This window comes from Sinocyclocheilus anshuiensis, unplaced genomic scaffold (assembly GCF_001515605.1).
Source record: "Sinocyclocheilus anshuiensis isolate Anshui unplaced genomic scaffold, SAMN03320099.WGS_v1.1 scaffold3132, whole genome shotgun sequence".
NCBI classification, from domain to species: Eukaryota; Metazoa; Chordata; class Actinopteri; order Cypriniformes; family Cyprinidae; genus Sinocyclocheilus; species Sinocyclocheilus anshuiensis.
In genome coordinates, this window is record NW_015554059.1 from 389,546 (window position 1) to 413,529 (window position 23,984).

A 23,984-nucleotide genomic window follows, 5' to 3' on the forward strand; every position below is an offset into this window, starting at 1 on the left:
TTACTTTTTTTTTTCAATTTATTGACTGACAGCTCTCCTGTCCCCATGTTGAGAGAAATCAGATGTTACTGTAGTTCTAAAATCAATATGAATATGCATTAATTTATCTCACTCACAAAAAAAAAAACAGATTCAGTATTCCTCAAAATGAATAAAAATAATGCAACTTAATTAAATAATTAAATGGTAAACAACATAAATATCCTTTATGTATTTAATCCCATTCTATTAAACAATTGTCTTTGCTTCTGACCTTCGATGATCCAGTTCAACCGTACTAATAAGCAAAAATGACTCTAGACAAACATTTGTGTGTCGTTTTTTATTGCTGAAGTGTGTTGATATGTCTTCTTCTGTATTCTACTGTACGGACATAAATTTACTTTCCCTTCATCCTGAGGCTTATTCATTTCACTTTTGGTGTGAAAAGGCTTTTATATTTGCCAAAAATAGAACTTTTTTACTGGGTGGTAGCAAAACATTCTGAAGTGATGAGTATATAATCTCATATCACCGTAATTCCCTAAACGCCGCTGGCAGCTTAAGTTCTTTTTCCTCTCCATCTTTTCCCCTCAAATTTGTTCTCTTCCATCATTTGTAAGTCAATGGTTTGCCCAGCTCACAACAGCCTCTTCATGGTGGGTTATTTGAGAGCTTGGTGTAAAATTTGGGGCGATGTTTCTGCTCTGGCAGTCAAAAGCACTTTTGCTGTGTCCGTGTGTGTTCAAGTAAACTTCTGGTCTTTTTTATGCTTTTGTCTCTGACAGTGAAATGACTGTCAAACTAGTCAAACTTCAACAAAATTATATGTTGTGATTACATCCACGCTATAAATTTATTATAAAAGGATCTTTAAAAAGTTTTTGGACACTTTTGAATTTCACTGCATTAGAAAATTAAATATATGTGGCAAAACAAGTGGCATTTGCAAATAAATCATTTTATATGTTTTCCCTCAACTAACTTTACTAACTATACTTATGAGGTCAGTTAAGTTCACACAGGTGTCCTAACAGAGTCCAACATTTGACCATCACAAAGTGCCCAAACTATTTGTCTTCATTTTAAACAATATTGTTTTATCTATTTAAACTTCTTTTATTTTACCTTATTTTTGTGAAATGTGTTTTTTTAAAGGGTTTGTGCTATATTTCTTTAAAAGCATCTTTTTATTAGGCAACAGCAAGTTTAAAGGGGTCATATGATGCTATTTTAAAGATCATTATTTTGTGTATTTGGTGTAACAGAATATGTTGACATGCTTTAATGTTCAAAAAAACACATTATTTTTCAAACACTTTTTCGCACAAATTCGAACATCTGGGTTGTGCTGTTCTGTTGTAAATAAATATTTCGCACTGAAACACACAGCGTCTCCCTGACATGGCTGCATCATCACTACTGCTGTTCCTGAAACCACGCCTTCTTTCTTTGCGTGAACATTTGGGCGGCATTACGCTAATATTTCCACATAGTGACGTAGATATGTGGGGGCGTTTTAGAACGAGCTGTTTAGGGGGGCGTGGTTGACTCATAACTTTTATAAAGAATATCTGTTTGGATTTGAGACTTTAGTCTTTGCAACTTTACAGATCTTCTTTATGCACCAAGAGCTTGTAACACTCCAAAGAGAAAGGAAAAATTGAAATCGCATCATATGACCCCTTTAAAAGCATCTTTTTATTAGGCAACAGCAAGTTTAAGTGTGGTTTAGGCTTGTAAATACTTTTTTTGGGCCACTGTATGTATAACTAGGCCCAGAACATGCCAGATCTTTTCTTTTTGCATTTTCTGCTTTTATTTAGAAAAAAATATTTTAAATGAATTTAAATCAAATGTGCTAAATAGGGCTAAGACTATTAGGATCTGGTATCTAAAAGCATGATTTTTTTCTTAGCATTGTTAATAAACAAACAGAAATCTGTGTTTAATGTGTATAAGTTAAAAATTACGATTTATATATTGCATACACAGCATGAATGCACTTCACACATATAAACTGCATATAGTCTTCTTAGAGGAGTTTAAATAATGCAATAGCTGCAGAGCTGAAAATGAATACAATCTAAAAACTACACTACCAATCAAAAGCATATGTGCATTTACTCTTACTTTATTAATATTTTTTTCATATTTTAGAATAATAGTATTAGTAAAGTATAATCAAAACTATGAGATCCCATCACATTCACCTCTCTCTCAGTCTACTTCGGTGTCTATCAAAATGTGTTTATAACATGAAATAAAAATGTTAATTTCATCTTATATTTCAGCTTCTATAAGGTAGCCAATAATTACAACTGCACACTCTGAGCTTCTCATTACCAGTTTCATGAGGTGCATCTTAAGATTCTTTTTGTACAGTATTGAAGGGCTTGCCATCTACACTGACACCTTGTTTTCAATTAGAAGATAACTCAACAATTTCAAGAAGAAAATCATACATATGCAAAAGTTTGTTTGTTTAAAAAAACTAATTTCAAACATTTAAGCAGAAGGCTTTAGATCAAATGGTATTTAATCCAGATGATGATAAACATACATTTAAAGTCAAACGACTTGTGGTGTATGTTTATGACCTTTACAAATATTTTTGACTCACTTTTTTGGGTCAAATGCCTCTGCACCTCCTTTGGACCCTCCTCCAGGTGTTCTCCATGCCAGTCTCTCGATATACTCATCAGCATCAAAGGGTTCCTGTTAAGACCAGAAAAATAATAACGAATAATAAGCTAAATGTAATTGCTAATGACATGCAGAGAAAAATATGCTTTAATAAATTAGCATGACCATCTGGACTGTTTATACAAAGGTGGTCTAGAGAATCTGAAGAGTTCTGATCGTCTGACAACCCAAACCAGAACAGCTGGGCAGAGGCTGACACCAGTGTTAATCTACTGTCTGCATGCAGCATGTCATTATATATCAAAACGAAACAATATAAATACTGCACGCGAAAAACGCACTTACATGAGCTATGAAAACAGTTTGTCTGAGCTGTAACGCAGACCGTGACAGCTTAGGGAAAGAAAAGAGACCTACCTCGAATAACTGAGCTGTCGTAGCCATATTTCAAAGCGCCAGAAAGCAAAAGGTTACTCCGCAATAGTTACTCCTTTAAACGGCGTAGTAACTATATTTTGCTCCTTGTTGTTTATATCTATTCTGAAAACAGTCGCTTCCTGCGTCCAGCTGCTGCCATGACTGGGCCGGAAATAGAAAGAGAGGATACGAGGTGAGGAAGGATAAGAGGGATATGCGTTTGAGAGCAGGTCTGGGATCAGTTTTGATATTCTACTCCAACGTACTCGAAAACAGCGCAGTTTTTACGGCTGATCCTGCGTCAGCTCCGTCGCATCGACGCCTCGTTTCGACCACGCCCCGAAGTGTCACGTGATCGTTGGCAAACAGGAAGAACAAACGGTCACGTGAGAATAACATGACAGAGGCGAGTTCGTCTATTTAGCTTTCATTTCTTTGAACATGTATGTTAAGATCTTAAGTTTATATCGGTCACACTGTGTCGAACTGTGACAAATAAAATAAAAACAAAAATAAAGAAATACCGATAAATAATCTTACCGAGTGAGCTAAAAATTGCATACTTCACTAAATGTTTGGCATGTGAGACTAGTCCCACTCATCCATAGGGACGTAACCAGCAGCATGAGTATACGAGCATTATGGGTTGTCTCACACGAGAAGGGTAAATCTGGAAAAGTGCGGTTTTCCAGGTAAGGACATTTTCTGTGAAGGAACATTAGCTCACTACGTATTGCATACTGCAGTATGTACTGCATACTGTCTTTTACTTTAAAGCGGTTTTTTAGAATAGAATACTAACTGTTATTCCTTTTTTTCTGCATCTGTACTGTATATAGTATTTGTACCTTGCCTTTCGGGGCACATGAGTTCCTGAACATGATGAATGATGGGATATGCTTAAGGGCCATTCACACCAAGGATGATAACTTTAACGATAACTGTAAAGTTTTAATTATCGCTCGAATTCTATGAGAATAGGGAAGTCCACACCATAACTATAACAACAGCTACTGACACAAATTATATTGTTATGCGTAGTGTTCAGAACAATTTTTGGAATATTTTTCAGAAAATATTTTTTTCCAGCTGATGAATGATAAAAAAAACTTTGACAGCCAATCAGAATCCACCCGACTTAACATTTAAAGTGGCAGATGAGGTAAATGTAGCACATGCTTATTATAAACAGAATGTTATCATGCATTGTTGTGGATGCTAATATAGTTATCTTTATAGTTATCATTATAGTTATTGTTCTTGGTGTGAACGGCCCTTTAACAAGTAATATAGGTATTATTGGCATACCAATATTGGCATACCAACAGCCCTTTAGCAGTAATATTGGTATTATTGTTATACCAATATTGGCATACCAACAGCCCTTTAGCAATAATATTGGCAGTAATATAATATTGGTAAAAGTGGTATTAGAGATGTAATTATTTGTGAAGGGCATTGAGCTTTGGCATTTTTCCTGAGACAGTTTAGCACATTAACTTCCTGTCACGTATACACGTAAAGTCAAGTTGAACACATTGCACTGTGGTATACAGTATGCAGTAAGTTATCTGGGTTTTCCATGAAAACAGAAAATGCAAACAGCGCTCTTTCTACAGAAACAGTTTGATTGGAATGCTTTTCCCAGCATAGCCAATTTATTAATTTTTTTCTTTTGTTATGTTTTTTTAATTCAGGCGATTCCCAACAGTTGAGTTCCGTGCCAAATCCTTGGCTGGAACTCAATATGTGGCCATTCCGGAGGACCGCGTCATACCCCAGCTTCTGCTGACAGAGTTGGGCCTGGTGGATGCTGACAAACCTTACGTCGAAGTACGGGACGACTGTGCCCGTCAGCACCGCTCACCGGCTGTGGAGCTCCGTCTGGATGGCCCGGGTGGGAGAACCCTCTGGCCCGTGCTCACAGTCACTCAGGGAGTGTTAATCCTAGCCTGCCTTCCTCTAGTGGAAGCACCTCCTGAGCCTCGGCCACCTCTCCCCAGCCTGGCCTCAGTCTCTAAGGGCTTAGCTCTTTTGTTAGGCCTGCAGGATTTCCTTTGTGGCCCTGGAGGTAAACCAGAGCCTGATGTGCTGGCCTCCCGTTTGGCTGCTCTTCCCTCCGTGCTCCTGCAGGTTTGCCCTTTGGGGAGGCCACTGGACACCCCTCCTCCTGCTGGATCAGTGCCTGCTGCTGTGGCTCCAAGCCCAGGGGGGGCTCAAAAGCAGCCAGCCTGGAAGGCAGGGGTCCATCGAGGCAGGGCTGTAGTAAGTGTAGCCCTTACCGAGAAGGTGAGGTCCATGCAGTACGGCAAGAGTAGTCAACAAGATATCTGGGATGTGTACGGCATGGTCATGTGCAAAGTTAGTCCTCATCCTATATACTGAACATATAGTTTGATTTGTGTTATATTTGGTTATAAACTTGCATTACATTTATTACTTCATGTTTTTCAGTGTGAGGTTGAAGGTGTTCTGCCCAATGTGATCGTCACCCTCACACTCCCACACAACGGTTCGCCCCTGCAGGACATTCTTGTCCATCCCTGTGTGACTTCTCTGGATGCAAGCCTTCTTACCGCCTGCAGTGTGGACGAGAATGACAGTTCCGCCTTTTCAGGGCCATACAAGTTCCCTTTCTCACCACCTTTGGAGCTTTTCAGACTCTGTAGTTACACCTCACAGGTAAAGCATATTCTGGCAATAGTTCGTCTTATGTTTTGTCTCAAAAATGTACCATTCAAAAGTTTGGAATCGGTAAGATTTTAAAAAAATGTTTTTGAAAGAAGTCTCTTATTTGATCAAAAATATAGCAACATTTTAATTAGCTGTTTTCTATTTTAATATAATTTAAAATGTAATTTACTCCTGTGATGGCAAAGCTTAATTTTCAGCATCATTATTCCAGTCTCATCAGTGTCACATGGTGTTTCAGAAATAATTCTAATATGCTGAAATTACTTTTTTGAATCATCAACGTTGATAAGCATTTTTTTTGCAGAACTCTCTGATGAAAGGAAAGCTCAAAAGAGCAGCATTTGTTTGAAATAGAATTATTCCATTTATAAATTACTTGACTATCACTTTTAATCAATTTCATAGATCCTTGCTGAATAAAAGTATTCATTTATTTAAAAAAACAAAAACTGACAACAGACATCTGAACAACAGTGTGTACGCATTTTACTTTAATTCCCTCTCATTATGGTACACACACACACACTAAAAGCTGTAGTGTGCTTATAACTTTTTTGAGGTACCTGTGCCACCAATTCTTGGCTCCTTCAAGCTGAAGGCAGAGGAGAATCATTTGAAGGTCAATGTCATCTTGAAGCTCCATGAAAGTGTCAAAAACAGCTTTGAGTACTGCGATGCACACATTCCATTTTTCAACCAGTAAGTTACACTAATTTGTAGTAAAACGCTTAATTCTATACTGTAGATGTGTTGGGCAGGGTTCAGCATTTACACTGTCAGATATTTATAATGGCTCTTTATCTAGTTGTCTGTGTTTAGCTGGTACTGTTGTGCTTATAAAATACACTGGCTGTTATAGTGCGCTTGTACGTGCTTATTCACAGGAATCTAATGGGAAGTGTGGAGGTCAAAGTGAGCTCAGGACAGCTTGAGGTGTCTAAAGAGAAGAACCTACTGGTTTGGGTCCTTGGTATGTACTGTATGTTCTTAATATTCCATGATATTTCAATTTATTGTTATTCTTTATAATTATATTACTGACATATGTCTTTTTACCTCCTCAGGTCAGAAGTTTCCAAAGTCCCGTGAAGCAACACTGGAGGGAACTGTTCATTTTTCAGGGACTGTTGCTGGACCGACAGACCCTCTGTGCACAGGACTCACCGCATATATAAAAGTGAGGGTGAATTCAGCATCATCTGATTTGTTCTTTATATAATAAGATACTAAGACTCAGTTTATTGCACAGGATGTCTGTATTAATGTATTTAATAACAGCTCATGTCATCTGTCACTGTGTTCTTTCCAGCTTTATTTCCGTGTGCCAGATTTGACTTTGTCTGGTTGCTGTGTGGACCAACACTCAGTGCAGGTTTACTCATCTGCCAAACCACGTATTGTCACAAGTGAGTGGTAACTAAAACTATCAAAATAATTTTAGTTAATTGAAATAAAATATAATATAAATTTTAGATAATTAGATAAAAATTTAGATATTAGATAAAAAAAAAACAACTTAAAATAGAAAAATGTTGCCTTGCCAGCTAAGTGAAATAAAATTTTTAAACTGAAGAACTAAAATGACTAAACCTGAAATAAAATGAATAAATGCTAAATAGAAATATACTTTTAAAAAGTCAAAAAAAAAAAATAAATACTATAATATATAAATATATAAGTATATAAAAAAAATCTAAAATAACAGTTCAGTGATGATTGCATGTTGAAATAAGTTCACAGTGGCTTATTGACATGAAAAAAATAAATGACTGTTGAAATTAACCTATATACGTTTTTTTTTCTTTAGCACGAGAGCTGGTCTCCTCCGAATATTACATTTGGAACTCCACAGGTGACGCCCCGGTGTCCTCTGGACTCACGGTGCTGTGACAGCATCTCATTGATGCACACCGACCTTAATAAATCATTGTAGATATTAAACAAAGATCAGGCACTAAATTATATTCTGTACGGAAATGTTGCCTCTGACAAATGTTGCTGTCATTGTTAACTTACATTTACAGTGTGACTATCATATACAGTATGGTTTTTCTAATCTGTCAAAATATGAAATACTCAGCGTCTCACAGAATGTGTCTTTTGTGTGAATATGACTCCTTTATTTAGCTGAAAATGGCCTGATATATAATGAATGACTGGTCGGAGAACCTCATAAACAGTTATTATATTAATCTTATTATTTTTCAGTTATATAAATATATTTAGTGATTAACTAAGGCTTTTTAATATAAAGAGTTTTTTTTTATCAAATGTTCTTTCATTGTCACTAATAAGAAGTAATGAAGAATTAAAATGCAATTAACAGTTCTTTCATTTTGCTTCAGAACTGGGCCCCGAGTGTTTACTGGTGTTCAGGCTTTGGTTTTCCCTATTAACTATTCAGCTGGTTTATATAGAGGCCCCTTGAGCTCACTTACAAGAGGACTTTGGCCCTGTGTTTGTTTGATGAGGTTGAAAAGAGTGTATTTTGGTGGGAGAGAAGGAGCGAAGGCAATTGTTGAGGAGAAATACCAGACTGGTATCCAAAGAGGTTCTTAATTAGTTTCCAAAGTGACCCATAGAGGTCCCACTTAAGCTTGTCTCGGTCTCTCTCCTGCCCAACAAAAACACTTAATGCAGACTTAAAAATACCAGTCATCCAACTTGTAACGAAAGGACCCTTTACTTTTGGTCTTTAATTGTTACAATAGGAAATCAATTATGCAGCCTATGATGTTATAGGATATATCTGTTTTGGCTAAATGTTATAAAACCAAACTGGTGCATAAATTGTGCGTCACCTTATATACATTGTATGGCTCTGGGCAGAAAGCCATTTCTGCATAGCTATAAATAGCAGCTGAGTTGCATTTGGCTGTCAATTACGGCTGAGAATTCCCATGCAGAAGACAGAAAGATGATGATGGTTCAGCTGGAGCCACAGAAGAGCTCTCCACTGAAGCAAATCATTGTCTGAGAGATTAATTGTCTGCCACGTCTACTGATTGCCTTGCTGTGTCTCTGTAAGAACAAGGCAGGGCTGCATTCTCAAAAGGATTTTCTCCTTAGATCACCGAGCGTGATCAATCTTATGGCTGAAGCAAGTCTCCAGTATGGTCCTCTTTGCTTTATGCGTCTGTCTGTATTCTCAGAGAATTGGGTCAATTGGGTCATTCCCCATCATACATTAATTCTAAAGGAATGTGTTCAGGATTCCTATTGGAATTTCTACAATAATTACGAATCATAATAGAAAAAAGATGGTTAATTACTTTATTTAAAGGGGTCCTATTATGCTCTTTTACAAAGTCTTGATTTTGTTTTGGGGGTGTACTAGAACAGGCTCTCATACTAGGTTGTTCGAAAAACATTAATTTTCACATGAATATTGCGTCAATATCAAATAAATTTGAGAGCGATTTAAACCTGGATGATTGTAACCGCACTAAGTTCGTCTGCCTTGGGAAAGCTAGCGTGTCTCCGACATAGTGATAACACTCGTTGCCTTCTCTAGTGCAGCTCAACCAGGTCTCGTCCCATTCGTCGGTATTTGTGATATCACAAATCCTGGAAAATGTGCGTTGTAGTCCAAACGAGTCGTTCGTTGTAGTTTTTGAAAAGTGATTTCTGTTAAATAAAATATCTCCTTTTGAAGTGGACTTTGAGCTTTGTAACTTTGCAGATCTTTTTTATGCTCAAACAGCAACATTACAGACTAACTAAAGTTGAAAAAGTGAAAAAGCATAATAGGGCCCCTTTAAATCTTGCGTCCTATTGGATATTATGTGGTCTTTATTATATTGAAAAAAAAAATGTCTTCCAACATTGTTGAATAAATATATATTCAACTATTAATTCAAGCTATAATATTTTGATTTTTAATAAATAAATGACTCATTTTGATTTAAATATATTGGTAACAAAAATAGTTGAGATATTGAGAACTATGTGATTTAATAGATTTTTTGTCATGTTGGAATTAGGGTTATTACAGTTAACTAAAACTAAGACCATAAAAAGAATTAAATAAATGTAAACTGAAACAAGATAAAATATATATAAAAAAACTTTAACATTTTATTTCAGATATAGTTTTCCCATTTCAACATTTGTCATTTTCACATAGATTAACTTGATGTGCTAAAATAACTAAAACAGAAATTAAAATAAATCCATAAATAAAAACTACATAGACAAAAAAAACAAAACAAAAAAAAAACTAATAGCTAAAATAGTGAAAACATAAAACATAATTAGGCTACTAAAACTTAGTAAAAAGTGACTTAGAAAAAATATAACTGAAAACAAAATGTAAAGATATAATTCTCAATTATACATTTACATATGAAAATTCCCATTAAAATCTCTCTTTTTTAAGGTAATCAAAAAGAAAAGTTTCCAATTTAATAAAACATTCTCAAAGTTTATTTTGTGCCTTGAATTGGTCTACATTATTTGTAGCATACTGTAGTCATAAGAGAGCATAATTTCACTAAGACAATTCTCCTTTAGCATATAATTTTAAGGAGCGCACACCAAAACACTGCATCAATGAACACCCACGATGTGCCCTGGGGCGAAGTCGCACATAATTGGATTTATAGGTCCATCTAGTGGCTCTTCTTGGGAAATAGCTTTAGGACATCCCTATGCATGTATGTATGTATGTATGTATATATTTAACAATGGCGCTTTCCTGGAATTTTATAGTTTTTTAAAATGGCGTTTTAGACGTTTTAGAATTAGGTCTTTGGTGTACATTCCTAGAAGAGAATTCAGCGTTTTGTATTACAACATAAATTAAACATTCAATATAAATACAACATATTCATGCCTCAAAATTGTGAAGACTGATAGCTTTAGTGTATTCACGTCATACGAGTGTATTTTAAATGTGTTAATCATTTTTTTTTCATGCAAATAAATAAATAAATAGTGCACTTTAAATTTAAATAAATAAATAGTGCGCTTTAAATTTGAATGAAACTCAATTTCCCAGCATCCTTTACTGAAACGCGCCGGCATAGTGTCGTAAATCATCTACTCTGCTTTACGGCAGATAATAGGCCAGTGTGGAGTGAATTGAGCAATGGCAGGAACAGACACGAGATAGTCCACGAGCCTTACGTTATCCCTACATTTATCAGGTACCAGCAGCCGGACGGGCGTCTGTCCTTGTCGTTCGCTGTGAGAGGCTGATTCTGACCCCGTTTTTCTGTCATCATAGTAACTGTATGCAGTGGAATGGCTGAAGTGCCGCCTGGGCCTAACGCACTGCCTTCATCCCCGAGCGAGATCACACCACTGCCCGTGGACGGGTGCACCTTACTGGGCCACGATGAGGGACGGGACATCATCAGCCCCGGCCCGGGACACCAGCACGCCAGCGACCATAAGGCGATAGTCAAATCCAACCTGAACAACGTGCATCCTAATGCATCAGCCGCCCAGTTCCACACAGCCCAGCTGAACGGGGTCCAGTGCAACCACACTCGCCTCCAGAACCACGTCCAACAACACCGGCCGTCCGACAATCAAAACGCCGCTTCTGATCACCACTTGGACGGGATCAGTGAAACACAGGGCGATCACACGGAAAACAACAATTTCACGAGAAATAAACGATGTAGTGATAAATCGCAGAGCCAGTCGCCGCCGAACAACGGGATAAACTGCACTGATAGTATGGCGATAACGGAGAGCAGCTCTTGCCGACTGGAGAACGATGTAAGTAGCAGGACTGGTTCGGGGGATCGGGCTCGAGCGGCTGCGGCCGCGGCAGCGCTGCTGGACGGGGCTGGGGCTGAGTCAGGCCCGGGCCCGCAGGGCGCTGGAGTAGAACAGGCGGCGGCTGACAGCGCTCCGGTGGCGGGGATGTCGAGACTAGCGCTGGAGGAGCACGACGACTCCATCCGATACGTGAGATACGAGTCTGAGCTCCAGATGCCTGATATCATCCGACTCATAACTAAAGACTTATCTGAGCCCTACTCCATTTACACCTATAGGTACTTTATTCACAGCTGGCCTCAGCTCTGCTTTCTGGTATGTATCCTGTCATTCAGGTATTCTTGATAGTGTTGAAGAGATCAGTATCAAAGACTTCAATATCATCTCTGATATAACAAAATGTCTAGCGTTTATGTATAAACGTATAAAATATTACTGATAAATTGGCATTTTAGTTTATCTTGGATTTTAAATGATATTTCAATGTGCATCAGAGAATAGTACGGTATTACCATGGTTTTGGACACATACCATGTTACCACGACTAAAATAAACATGTTACTATAGTAAGTTACCACAAAAATAAATAAATAAATGTTTTTACCATGGTATGTCTCAAAAACATGACCATTATATAACCATGTCCAAAACATTATACTGTTTCTTTTTTTATTTATTATTTTACATGTTTGTCTAATTTTCCCCCCCAATGTCATATTGATTGAAGTGATGGCCTGGCTTTACTCCTCCTCATATTTAAACACGTTAGAAACACAACTACCTGTCTTTTGCTAGAATGATGTTTCATACTAAAACTATTATTAGTAGTATATTATTACTTTATATTATTACTTGCTTTCTGTCTTATTCATAGATCTGTCATTCACTTATGCATCATCAATATTAGCCTCCAGCATCATCTGATATAATAATATCATTGCATAGTGAGATATAAAATTTTACTGACTGATTAACATTTTGGTATATCGTATTTAAATGATATTCCAATGTACAACAAAAAATGACATTATTACCCTGCTATGTGTCCAAAACATGGCATGACCATGTTACCGTGACCGTAATAAACATAGTATTGATATAGTACGTGTCCGCAGTGTAAAGTATAAACAAAATATACATTTTGTAGCATGGTATATGTCTCAAAAACATGACTATATAATCATGTAAAAATAAAAACATACTGTTTGTTTATTGTATTTGGTATGTATATTTAAATGTTTGTCCATTTTTTCCCCAAATGTCATATTGTTTAAAGTGATGGATTTAGTTCATGTCAAATGACACACATGTAGTAACACGACTAAATATTATTGTATTGTATCTTTTTCAAGAATGATGTTTCATATTAAATCAATGGGGGTGACCAAGAAGTGTCATGGTACTCCTGTGGTGGTGGTGGTGTTTTTTTTAAGTGTACCATGGTAATACCATGCGTTTTGGACCAATGCTATGGTAGGTTTATCATTCAGTACCATCACTTTTTTTTTTCTTTTTTTTGTAAGAGTCATTTTTTATTATATTGACAAGTCGTTGTAGTTTAATAAAAACCATAGTTTCTTTCATAGAAACTGTAGTTACATGAATCTAACCATGGTAATGAGGAGCAGACCATATCATGGTTTTACCTGTGGTTACTATGGCCACAGTTAAAAAAAAACCCCACAGTTAAACTATGGTGACTATGGCAGAACTATGGTACATTCAGAAATGTCAGAGTGTATTTTTATCTTTATAAATGCAGCAAGGTCAGGGTGGGGTAATTAGCACAAATTGAGCCTAATAATAGAGATATTTGTCATTGTTTTGCTCATAGTTCACAGCCCACAAGAGTAATTGCAGTGTCTTGATGACTCTCTTTCTGTGATGTGTCACAGGCAATGGTTGAGAAGGACTGTGTTGGTGCCATTGTGTGTAAGCTAGACATGCATAAGAAGATGTTCCGTCGTGGATACATCGCCATGCTCGCTGTGGACTCCAAATATCGCAGGAAAGGCATCGGTAAGAGCCGTGCTAGCGTTGTAGCCCTCATCTCAGAATGGCAACAGAAACAGATCTTTTTATAGGACACACATCTGCTTCAGTGTCAGCTCATGGATACATTTAGTGTCTTTGAACTGCTATGAATCAAGGGTTTGCCATTCTGTGTCGAAGGAACCCAATCATTCCATGTGTTTTCTCCATTCATATTGTGTTATTACCATGTTCAACAGGTATTTGTAATATGTGTTATGATTGATTAAAGGTTGTACTTATTTTTTATTAGGCACCAACCTTGTTAAAAAGGCCATCTATGCTATGGTGGAGGGGGATTGTGATGAGGTAAGACATTAATCTTGTGAAGATTTCACAGTATGGGTGTCTTCGGAATGGAATACTACTACAAACTTCATGCTACACAGTCGAGGTAGACTTAGAAGCATGGATTCTCCCAGGCGAGATTCAAAATGCTTTTCTTCTGAATTATTCCTCAAATTATAGTTAATAGTATTATTACTGTTACATTACATTTAATATTACTGATTTCATTTTAAAATAGTAAATGAAATATTTGTAAATGTTTTAAAATGCCTTATGCTACATTGTTGTCCTGTGAACTAAAACGGGATGTTTTTCACTTATCTTAGAAATAAATGCAATTCATCATTATATATGTTAAATATGCTTGTGATGCATTTAGAATGCAAATTGCAGACCAGCCATGATATTTTTCTATTATTGTTTTTTTGTTTGTTTAGTGGAAGATTGGTTATATTACTTTGTGAGATACATCACCCCAGGCTAAGCAGTCAGGTTGTACAGTACACTGCAAATGTAGTATATGTACATGTACTCTACCATTCATAAGTGTCAAAATGTACTGGATGTATGAAGGATGTATGAAATGAATCAAAAGTTACAGTAAAGATGTTTACCTTGTTAAAAATGTATTCAATTTAAATGCTATTTTTAACTATCCATCAAAGAATCTTGAAAAAATGTACCCCATTTCCACAAAAAATTTAAGCAGCACACAATTTTCAACATTGATAATATAAAATGTTTCTTGATAGGGATGTAACGATTAACGGTTTGACGATAAATCATGATAAAATTCCCCACGGTTAGTATTACCGTTTCATCTTTTAATTACCATTAAAACCGTATTAGATTACCGCGATTTGAACAACTCACGATAAATAAATACTGTCCAACATAAAGCACAGTTTTAAGTAACAGTCTCACGTGCGCACAGCACGCAGATCGGTAATTTTTTAACATCTCCAGCACATGTTAACAATACCGTGATAACAGTGATAACCGTGATAATTTTGGTCACTATAATCGTGATAAGAAATTTTCATACAGTTACTTCCCTATTTCTTGAGCAGCAAATCAGTATATTAGAATGATTTCTGAAGGATCATGTGACACTGAAGACTGGAGTAATGATGCTGAAAATTCAGCTTTGCCATCACAAGAATAAATTACATTTTAAAATATATTCAAATAGAAAGTTATTTTAAATGGAAAGATCTCACAATATTACTGTTTTTACTAACCAAATAGTTCTAGCCTTAGTGAGCATAAGAGACTTCTTTCAAAAACATTAAGAAATTCACACACTGTTCCAACTAAGAGTATGTGGTAGTGTCATTCCAAATATGCCACAACTTCTGTTTTCCCTCAACTATGCTTTACTTGTAAGTGTATTGCAAAACCTGTACTATGCCCATTTTGTATACATGCTTTGTTCTCATCCTTAGGTGGTGCTAGAGACGGAAATCACCAACAAATCGGCCCTGAAACTCTATGAGAACCTGGGCTTTGTCAGGGACAAGCGGCTGTTTAGATATTATTTAAACGGAGTGGATGCACTTCGGCTCAAACTCTGGCTTCGCTAAATCAAACTACGGGGTCCCTCAACTCTTTCTCCATCCCGTTGGCCTCCTCTTCCTCCGCCACAGTCCTCTGGCTCAGATCACCTGACTGATCACCCATCAATAGAAAGACACTTGACCTCTGCTGAGCCACAAAGGGCAAACTCTGAGGGAAAATTCAACCAATCATAATAAAGTGTTTTAAGAACTTGTGCGAAAGAAAGAGAGGTTGTTGCGGGAAAAAAAAAAAAAAAGTCAGGTACTAATATGACACTGCCACTGAAAAGGAAACGCGGTGGCTTCTATGCTCAGGTGTCAATAGCCTGAATTAAGACCTCTGTGTATTTGTGTCGCGTAGCGGAGATGAGCTGGGCCGAACATGTTGACAGCATCCGCGAAACGTATCATGCCGAAAGTAAACAATGCGCCACACCTCTGTTGTTGTTTTGTTTTTTTTAACGAACAGTCACAAACCGAAGGATGGAAATGTGTTTAAACGGACTCAACTACTCAAATAAATTTTTGTTTTACCCTTTTTTTCCTTAAAAGAGTGCACGGGAGCATGGCAGGTTGCAATTGTGTTGTAGCCTGCTGCTTTGCGTGGTTTTGTTTTTGTTAGTTTTTTTTCCATACTGGGGTCTGTGGTTTATTTTATGCGTTTAATTTTATGTTTTGGAAAACACTGAGCAGAGCTTTGTCCGCTTTAGAAGTTTGATCTATGACAAGCTAACATACACAGATTCAGAAACACTTTAACCTGAATGCTGAGAAGTTGGTCTTATTAGCTCACATTATGCCATATTGGTTTACGTGACTTGTGATTCTGACAGGAATATCATCATCTCACCATACAAGCTGTCTCGATGCTTCTTCATGAGTGTTTTGTACTACTAAATTGAAATGAACATGAATTTCTAAATGGGCCTAAAAGGAGAGTATTCCCTGTTATTTGAGGACTTTTTACCAGAGTCATTCTCCCTTTCCATGTCTTATATGATGTTTGGATATTCAGATATGCTGACCTAGACAAATGAACCTCAAACGGATGCACTTCTCATTTTTGCACTGATTAGATGGGGTATAATTTCCTTGTCCGCCACTGCGTTAGTGGACCAGTAGGGGGCAGAATACAGATCTCACCATCTCAGTTGCTCCAATGGACTCATGCAAATAGTTGCTTTAAAGTCATAAAACAGATTGATTTATATGCAAGATGACATCGTTTTGAGGTGTTTTAAAATTTAACGGAGGACGTTTCTGGAGGTTAGCGTTTTTATGGGTTTGTGTTTAACAGTAGTGTGCTGTGGCAGGTTGCACCATCACCCATGTTGTATGTAAGTGTTTCTATGTCATTGCCAATAGACCCCCATTTTGCTTTGCTGCTGGCTCATGAGTTGCTCTTGGAAGAAAACCTTTTTGTTTATTCAAGTTTGGAGTGGGAAACACGTTTTTTTGATTTGCTAAATGTACATATGGAAGTTTGATTTGTCATTTTTGATTGTCATTGGAAAAGTTCCCCATAGAGTTGCTGCTCTCAGTTGTTGAGAAGATTGATGGGTTGCTTTATAAATTCGCGCTTAAATACACTGATTTTGCTGATGGATTTATGGGAAGAGGAATTTATGCATTTTTTTTTTTTTGGGGGTTTCTGTTTAGTTGCATTTTTTTAAAGCCCAAATTGTAGTACATCTCCCAGAAATGTAACGGTCCCATCACTCCCCTTTGATGCATCAGACCGTGTGCTGTCAGTAAGGCTCAGGTGTTTGGTTTCTGTTCAATTCTCCTTTCACTTGTCAAGGGCTCCTTTCAAGGTCCCAGTGGTTATTAACAGCCAACTTGTCTTTGTAAAGACTTTATTCCTTTTGATTTGTGGACAGTCGCTGTTAAGATGGAAATTTGAGAGCCTTTGAGTAGTTTTCATCTAAACAGACCATCTAAGTCAGTCTTTAGATTACAGATGTAAATTTAGTCTGAAATCAAGGGATAGTTTAGATTCACATCGTCATTTTCTCACCCTCATATTATTCCAAACCTATTTGTGTTTGTTTTCTGTAGAACACAATAGAATATATTTTGATAGACAAGTTTTTTTGTCCATACAGTCAAGAGTCGCCCTGGTTTTTATTGACTTTTGTTGTATGGACAAAAGCAGTTGAAACGTTCTTCAAATTATATTCTTTTATGTTCTGCAGAAGGTAGAAAGTCATATAGGTTTGGAACAACATTAGGATGAGTAAATGATGACAATTTTCTTTTTTGGTGAAGTATCTTAATAAAATTCAAAACCTTTCACAAGCTGCCAACCTTGACAGACAATAATGCATTTCTGGCTGTCGATCATCACTATTCTATGCTGCCCATATTTTTCGGATGAATACTTATTGTTTAAAATTGTGGTTGGCACAATGATGTTGTTTTGCACTGCCAATATCTTGACTTTTGTGGATTATTACTGTAAGCTGTCCATCAAATGTTATGGCCATTTAACAGCTTTAGACCGAACAGCTGGCAGGTTCTAGCTGGATAAGATCACTATTCTGTGGACACTAATCTGACTGGCTTCTGTTTGGGGAATTATTCATTGATGGGACTAATTTTGAATCTGCACTTGTGGCTAATTCTCATCCCTGTAAACGGTGGAGTTTATGTTGTAGTTAGTGTTACTCTTGTACTTTCAGCTAATGATTTGGACAAGCGAGACAATGCTCTACAAACATGGATCCATTTTGTTGGGGAAAGAGCGACCGTTTGCATGTTAATTACAATTTTCTCCACCCTTCTTTCTCCCACTTTCACCCCTGACAAAATGTCTGGCAAAAGTTTCTTTGTTTTCAAGTGGACAACAGACCTGGTTTAAAAATTATAAATAAATTATTTGATTTTTAAGCAAATGGAGTAGCTTGTTCTTTCTGAAAGGAGACCTGGGGACTTTTATAACGTTTCATTTGTAATGTATTGATTTCCATTGGTTTTTAATTATGTGGTTTATTTTACTGATTAAAGGTTAAGTATGTAAATATGTGTCACCAGTGGCAACCAAGCAGAATCTTTTTATGTGTCCAAACATAGTGGTATTTTTTTTAGGCAGAACTACATATTTGGCTGAATAATGGTAGCCAGGGAATTGTCTGGAACTTGTTTGCACCGTCATTTTAAAATTAGTTTTGATGCTGCTAGTAGTGCAACAATTAGAAACTTGACCTTTAAACCTTGCTTACTCCAGTAAGAAAAAAAAAAGGTCATTTCAGCAAAAGTGACAAAGTTCGACATCAGCTGTGCTCAGATGTAGTTTTATTTATTTACCTCGTCAGTGGTACTTGATTATTCAGGGATGTTAATTTGTATAAGAACACTAATTTAAATCTGTTAAAATTAATTTTTGTTGTCAAGAGGAGGCAGCTGTACTCAAAACCACCACAATGTTTATTTTAACATAATTGCACAAGACCGATTTACATGACAAGATTTTTTTTTTATTCCTCAGACTACATCCAATCCTGTTTTACAGTCAAATTGCAAATGTAGCATAATGATTTGCATGTTCTGACTTTAAGGTCTTTAGACACCATTTGTTTTGCATAATCATAATACCACATCGTGTAACAATCGTTTTAGACCAGTTTAAAGTTTATTTATATTATGCTTTCATAAGTTGTTTGATGGTTAGCCACTTCATCCTTTGTTTTTCCTGATGGATTTATTGAAAAAGTGCAAATCTTCCTATTTTTAGAAGTGCAAATCTTCCTATTTTTTAACCTAATGGTTAAAGAGTAGGACTTGTAACCCAAAGGTCACGGGTTCAAGTCTCTGTACCGGCAGGGATTGTAGGTGGGGGGAGTGAATGACTGAGGTGCCCTTGAGAAAGGCACTGAACCCCCAACTGCTCCCTGGGCACTGCAGCAAAAATGGCTGCCCACTGCTCCGGGTGTGCGTGTTCACTACTCACTGCTGTGTGTGTGCACTTGGATGGGTTAAATGTAGAGAACAAATTTTGAGTATGGGAAACCATACTTGGCTACACATCACTTGATTTCAAACTTGGATAGTTCACCCCCAAAAAAATGAAAATTTACTGAAAATTTACTTAGGCTGAGGATCCATTGGTGAACAAGTGATGTAATGCTAATGTTTTTCCAAAACTGTTTTGATAAAGAAACCCATCTACATCTTGTTTGGGCTGAAGCAAATTTTCATTTTTGGGTGAACTATTCTTTTAACTCAAAATTTGTTGCCTAGTTAAAAAAAGACCAATTCCTGCTGGATAGGAAATTATCATAAACATTACATGTCATTGGAACACCTTTTTATATTGGACAAAACAATGGGAGGAAATGGTTTATGTCATTTGGTTGCAGGGGATTATGATCCGGTGACTGGTAAGGGATTCTGGTTCTTAGGATTGTAGTATTGACATCTCACACCTAGAAGGTCCCTAAGTTTGAGTCCCCTTTGAGTCAGGAGGACATTCTTTGTCAAGTTTGTTTTCCCCATGTTGGTGGGGGTTTCCTCCAGGTGCTCCAGATTTCTCCACAATCCAAAGACATGCGGGACAGTTGAACTGGAGACAATAAATCGCCGCCCATGTGAGTGTTTGTTAGCCCTGCGATGGACTGGCCATGCATCCAGGGTGTTTCCCTGCAGCCGAGATGCACAAATAGGCTCTAGCATCACTACAGGACAAGCAAATTTGTAAAATTGGGATTGATGTTGCAACCTTTCTTCAGCAGCCCAGGCTGTTAACCATTACGCTCCAATTTACACCTGGCAAGAAATGGAAGGATCAAAGTGTATCTGTAAAGCACTGTTGACTTGCACCTGAATTCTGCAGACTCCACAGGAATTATAAACAGGTATGGCCTACTTGTTTGCTAGAAGTTGTAGTAGTTGTACTAGAAGTGTACTACCGTAATCACATTTCCCTCTCATTTATGAACTGAAGGATGAGTTAATGGTGTCTGAGTAATTGACAACATACCACATATGCAATACAAATCAGATTGAAGCATCATTTCATGTACACTTGTGCTTGCATCCTTTCAGACTAACTGTGCTTTTCAGAGTCTGCCTGTAACAATGGCCTCTTGTTCATTTCCCATTCTTCCTGTGAATATATTTTCCTGGATGAATCAATACTCGTTTTTCAGTATGCCAAGGTAACTTCACGTTTGCATTGCAAGGCCTTTGCACAGTTTCTGTCAAACCACTGTCCAGATCTGTTCTACTCCTTCGAAAGTTCAGGCAGTTCTTATGACAACATTCCTTCCCCAGACCTCTACTTTTCTGGTCTTCTACGTCTGACAGAATTCCATTTTCCATTAGTGGTTTGTCACTCGTGTCTCCCACGTTTGGGTCTGTCAGCTGTGGACTTGGCTGCAGCAGCTCCCTTACATCCAGAATCCGTCCTTCAGACTCATCCCAGAAGATGTTTTGTTGCATTGGCCTGGACACAAGCCGAACCCTCTGTCCTCCTTCCATCTCATCTCCTTCCACTGTCACATAAAACAAGACATCAGTGAGGTTAAGTACTCAACCAAAATGGAAAGGACCATTTGGGCAATTCAACAATTGGTAAAACGATTGAACTGAGGGACTCACGATAAGAGGTGTACACCCTCTTCTGTTTCCCTCGACCTTCCCTAAAGCACCTCTGCTGAGCTTGCTGCTTCTTGGTTGCTTGGCGACTGAGCATCGTCTGTGCCAGCAGGAGACCTTTCATGTGTCCCTGCGAAGGTCAAGAACGCTTGAGTGATCCACCTAAAATAGCCTCAATGTGTTAATGTAATTCCAAGTGCCATTTTTAAGTAGTTGCTAAAATCTTGTCATGACAATTCTTGAAGCCTCAATAGAAAGTGTCCCACCTTTGGTTTAGGGATTGAGAGACTGAGATATGGTTTCAGTGGCGCAAATATACAATTAAAATTGACTTGAAAGGTTGGTTGAGAACGTAAATCTCTCTGTGTCGACGGCACTGGGATTTCCAGAGTGTGGAGAAGGGATCTACTCCTGGTCCCCTGTACCCTGATGATGGATCCCAGTTGAAGGTAACATGGCTGCACCCCAGCATACTTTCCACTCCAACAACACTGTAATCAGATCTAGTGGGACCACAGGGCAAGGCTCAGTGCTCACCAGCTGTCAGTCTTCTCCCTCTTTATCTACATCTTTTAGTCTTGAAACACCATCAGAAACTCTCCGTTCCTGAGTTGTCACAGACCCCCCCTTTCAGAATATATCTGATGGCACTTCTATTTGCATACTTCTCTAAATAAAATGCAAGATAATGATCCAGGGGGGAAAAAAAAAAGTTTACCGGGAATGGGGCTTTAGTATTTTGAGAATATTCCGCAAGGGGGTCCTGATTTATTTTGCGATATTAATCAGCTGGCTGTACATCAGGGGTTCTCAACTCTGGCCCTCGTGGTCTACTTTCCTGGAGAGTTTAGCTCCAACCCTAATCAAACACCTGAACAAGCTAATCAGGTAGATGAGTTTGATCAAGGTTGGAGCTAAACTCCCTTACATATCCCTTACATATCTTCAAACCTTACAGCACTATCCCGTCAATGAATTTAGCTGTTACTTTGAGAAGATTCAAGCAAGAAGTTTACTTTGAACGTATTTGGTTTCATGAATGTTTCGCTTTTTAAATGTCCACCCTGAAAAGAGTTGTATACCTGTAGTGTTTTGCTTGTGCCACAGTGCCCTCCCAGGATGGGATTGGAATAGCAGTGGACAGGCCCATCTCTCCATTCCCTGTCCTGACAAGAACAAAATTTATGATGTACATTAAAAGGTGAGATATTAGCTGCTCTCAGATTTACCATCTTTAAAAACAACTTTAAAATGATTAATTCTTTCAAACAAAAATGGAAGAACATATTGAAAGACCTCAGATTCTGCAGATTTGTATGCCACGCATGTATGTTTGACAGGATTCACATCAGCCCCTATGGCAAGGGTCATTGATTGCCATCCCTGTGAGTTGAATGCTCGTAATTAGAATCAAAATTAAAATTAAAGACTTGAAAGTAACTATACAGTATGTTCAGACCTTTTCTGGTTGTGGTGGGTGAGACTTAATAATGCTGTGACCAGTTTTATCACAGACACTCTGAGATCCTGTGGGTGACATCACAACTCACAACACAAGCATGAATTAAATAATCATAAAAAACAAGGCTCACGATCATGCTATGTTGTTTAAAAAAATGTCAGGATAAAAAATATATTGTTAAAACTTTGTATAATGGGTACTCTACTATAGCACCAAAAGGAACTGTGCTGTAATGTAAATGTAACTTCTAAACAGGTTTTCTGAAAGCTTCCCCCATCTGCCATTGATCAAACATTAAAGGGATAGTTCACCCAAAAATGAAAATTAGATGTTTATCTGCTTACCCCCAGGGCATCCAAGATGTAGGTGACTTTGTTTCTTCAGTAGAACACAAACAAAGATTTTTAACTCAAACCGTTGCAGTCTGTTAGTCATATGATGGCAGTCAATGGGCTCCACGGCTTTGAGAGTAAAAAAAAAACACACAGACTCGTGACGATACATTGAGGTCTTAAGACACGAAACGATCGGTCTGTGCAAGAAACTGAACAGTATTTATATAATTTTTACCTCTGATCCACCGCAATGTCCAACTGTCCTGAGCGAGGAAAAAAAATTAACTTAAATGATTTTAGCAAATGGCTGCAATATAACAAAGAGTGAAAAATTTAAGGGGGTCTGAATACTTTCCGTACCCACTGTATATCTATGTCTACTATGCCAGAGCATGTACACGCATCATGCGCTGGCTGTTGAGAACGCGCTCAGGACAGCTGGACATTGCGGTGGATCAGAGGTAAAAAAATGATATAAATACTGTTCAGTTTCTTGCACAGACCGATCGTTTCGTGTCTTAAGACCTCAATGTATCGTCACAAGCCGCAGGGTTTAATTTGGTTTTGTCTGTGTATGTTTTTTTTTTTGACTCTCAAAGCCGTGGAGCCTATAGACTGCCATTATATGACTGACAGACTGCAACGGTTTGAGTTAAAAATCTTTGTTTGTGTTCTACTGAAGAAACAAAGTCACCTACATCTTCGATGCCCTGGGGGTAAGCAGATAAACATCAAATTTTCATTTTTTGGGGTGAACTATCCCTTTACAGCCAGAAAAAAATACAATTGAAATTTAACTTGTTTTCCTTTTGAATTAATTTTATTTTTCTTACCTTTCATTTTTGGGTGAACTATCCCTTTAAAATGATCATCCCACCCAGGATGAATTCAGAATAGCATACTACCATGTAACTCTTACCTATAAGTGCAAATAATATACTAGTATGCTAACCTAAATTCAGCCTTATAGTCTCTGCATACTAGGCTGGGAAAGTATGTAAGTAACTTCACACTTCAAACTTATAAGACTTTTTTTGCACATTGTAATACTTTTGTCTGAACAACATTCAGTTAGCAATGTCATGAGTAGACTTGATAGTCAATGCTCTATTTTGCTGAAATTCAGAAGTCAAAATGGGTTTAAAACTGATGTTCTTGTTTCACTAGGCGTAAGCATGATCTGTGGTGCTGTGCAACATATTCATATAATAATATTGTTCATAATTACTGCCAAATGTAAAGTCTAGTGAT

General features: G+C 37.5%; 4 protein-coding genes across 5 annotated transcripts in view; 2 read left to right on the forward strand and 2 right to left on the reverse strand.

Moving 5' to 3' along the window:
* The window catches only part of LOC107668544 (exocyst complex component 5-like), a 16,959-nt gene extending 13,739 nt beyond the window's left edge, over window positions 1-3,220 (reverse strand). The window contains exons 1-2 of the mRNA XM_016460456.1: window positions 3,043-3,220; window positions 2,603-2,697 (exon numbers count right to left, since the gene is read on the reverse strand). Coding sequence (XP_016315942.1) covers window positions 2,603-2,697; window positions 3,043-3,069 — 122 coding nt within the window. The 5' untranslated portion in view covers window positions 3,070-3,220. The remainder of the gene's footprint in view (window positions 1-2,602; window positions 2,698-3,042) is intronic.
* A 203-nt stretch (window positions 3,221-3,423) lies between these two features.
* Window positions 3,424-7,873, forward strand: LOC107668542 (AP-5 complex subunit mu-1-like). The gene is made up of 8 exons (XM_016460452.1): window positions 3,424-3,734; window positions 4,740-5,403; window positions 5,497-5,724; window positions 6,296-6,435; window positions 6,621-6,706; window positions 6,801-6,913; window positions 7,046-7,142; window positions 7,544-7,873. The coding sequence occupies exons 1-8, from the start codon at window positions 3,667-3,669 to the stop codon at window positions 7,624-7,626; spliced, it is 1,479 nt and encodes a 492-aa protein (XP_016315938.1). The 5' UTR covers window positions 3,424-3,666; the 3' UTR covers window positions 7,627-7,873.
* Window positions 7,874-10,772: 2,899 nt separating this feature from the next.
* Window positions 10,773-15,624, forward strand: LOC107668543 (N-alpha-acetyltransferase 30-like). Of its 2 annotated transcripts, XM_016460454.1 has the most exons (5): window positions 10,774-10,883; window positions 10,964-11,781; window positions 13,362-13,485; window positions 13,751-13,806; window positions 15,231-15,624. In XM_016460454.1, exons 2-5 carry the CDS (start codon window positions 10,981-10,983, stop codon window positions 15,366-15,368), a joined length of 1,119 nt encoding a protein of 372 aa, XP_016315940.1. In that variant the 5' UTR covers window positions 10,774-10,883; window positions 10,964-10,980; the 3' UTR covers window positions 15,369-15,624. The 2 variants fall into 2 exon arrangements, with proteins under 2 accessions (XP_016315941.1, XP_016315940.1); XM_016460455.1 differs by lacking the exon at window positions 15,231-15,624 and adding an exon at window positions 14,223-14,419 and having other exon boundaries at window positions 10,773-11,781.
* LOC107668527 (uncharacterized) lies at window positions 15,370-22,357 on the reverse strand. The gene is made up of 5 exons (XM_016460432.1): window positions 22,233-22,357; window positions 22,019-22,102; window positions 20,940-21,066; window positions 20,478-20,833; window positions 15,370-15,510 (listed from the first exon to the last, which is right to left on the reverse strand). Exons 1-5 carry the CDS (start codon window positions 22,305-22,307, stop codon window positions 15,370-15,372), a joined length of 783 nt encoding a protein of 260 aa, XP_016315918.1. The 5' UTR covers window positions 22,308-22,357.
* Window positions 22,358-23,984: the final 1,627 nt, after the last annotated feature.

Coding starts and splice junctions, on each gene's coding strand:
- LOC107668542 (XM_016460452.1), top strand. CDS start 3,667: ATGAGTATACGAGCATTATGGGTTGTCTCACACGAGAAGGGTAAATCT. Junction 5,725..6,295: donor TCTGTAGTTACACCTCACAG/GTAAAGCATATT, acceptor AACTTTTTTGAG/GTACCTGTGCCACCAATTCT. Junction 6,707..6,800: donor CCTACTGGTTTGGGTCCTTG/GTATGTACTGTA, acceptor TTACCTCCTCAG/GTCAGAAGTTTCCAAAGTCC.
- LOC107668543 (XM_016460454.1), top strand. CDS start 10,981: ATGGCTGAAGTGCCGCCTGGGCCTAACGCACTGCCTTCATCCCCGAGC. Junction 13,486..13,750: donor ATATCGCAGGAAAGGCATCG/GTAAGAGCCGTG, acceptor ATTTTTTATTAG/GCACCAACCTTGTTAAAAAG. Junction 13,807..15,230: donor TGGAGGGGGATTGTGATGAG/GTAAGACATTAA, acceptor TCTCATCCTTAG/GTGGTGCTAGAGACGGAAAT.
- LOC107668527 (XM_016460432.1), bottom strand. CDS start 22,307: ATGACCCTTGCCATAGGGGCTGATGTGAATCCTGTCAAACATACATGC. Junction 21,067..22,018: donor GCACAAGCAAAACACTACAG/GTATACAACTCT, acceptor TGACCTTCGCAG/GGACACATGAAAGGTCTCCT. Junction 15,511..20,477: donor CTTGGCATACTGAAAAACGA/GTATTGATTCAT, acceptor ATTTTCCCTCAG/AGTTTGCCCTTTGTGGCTCA.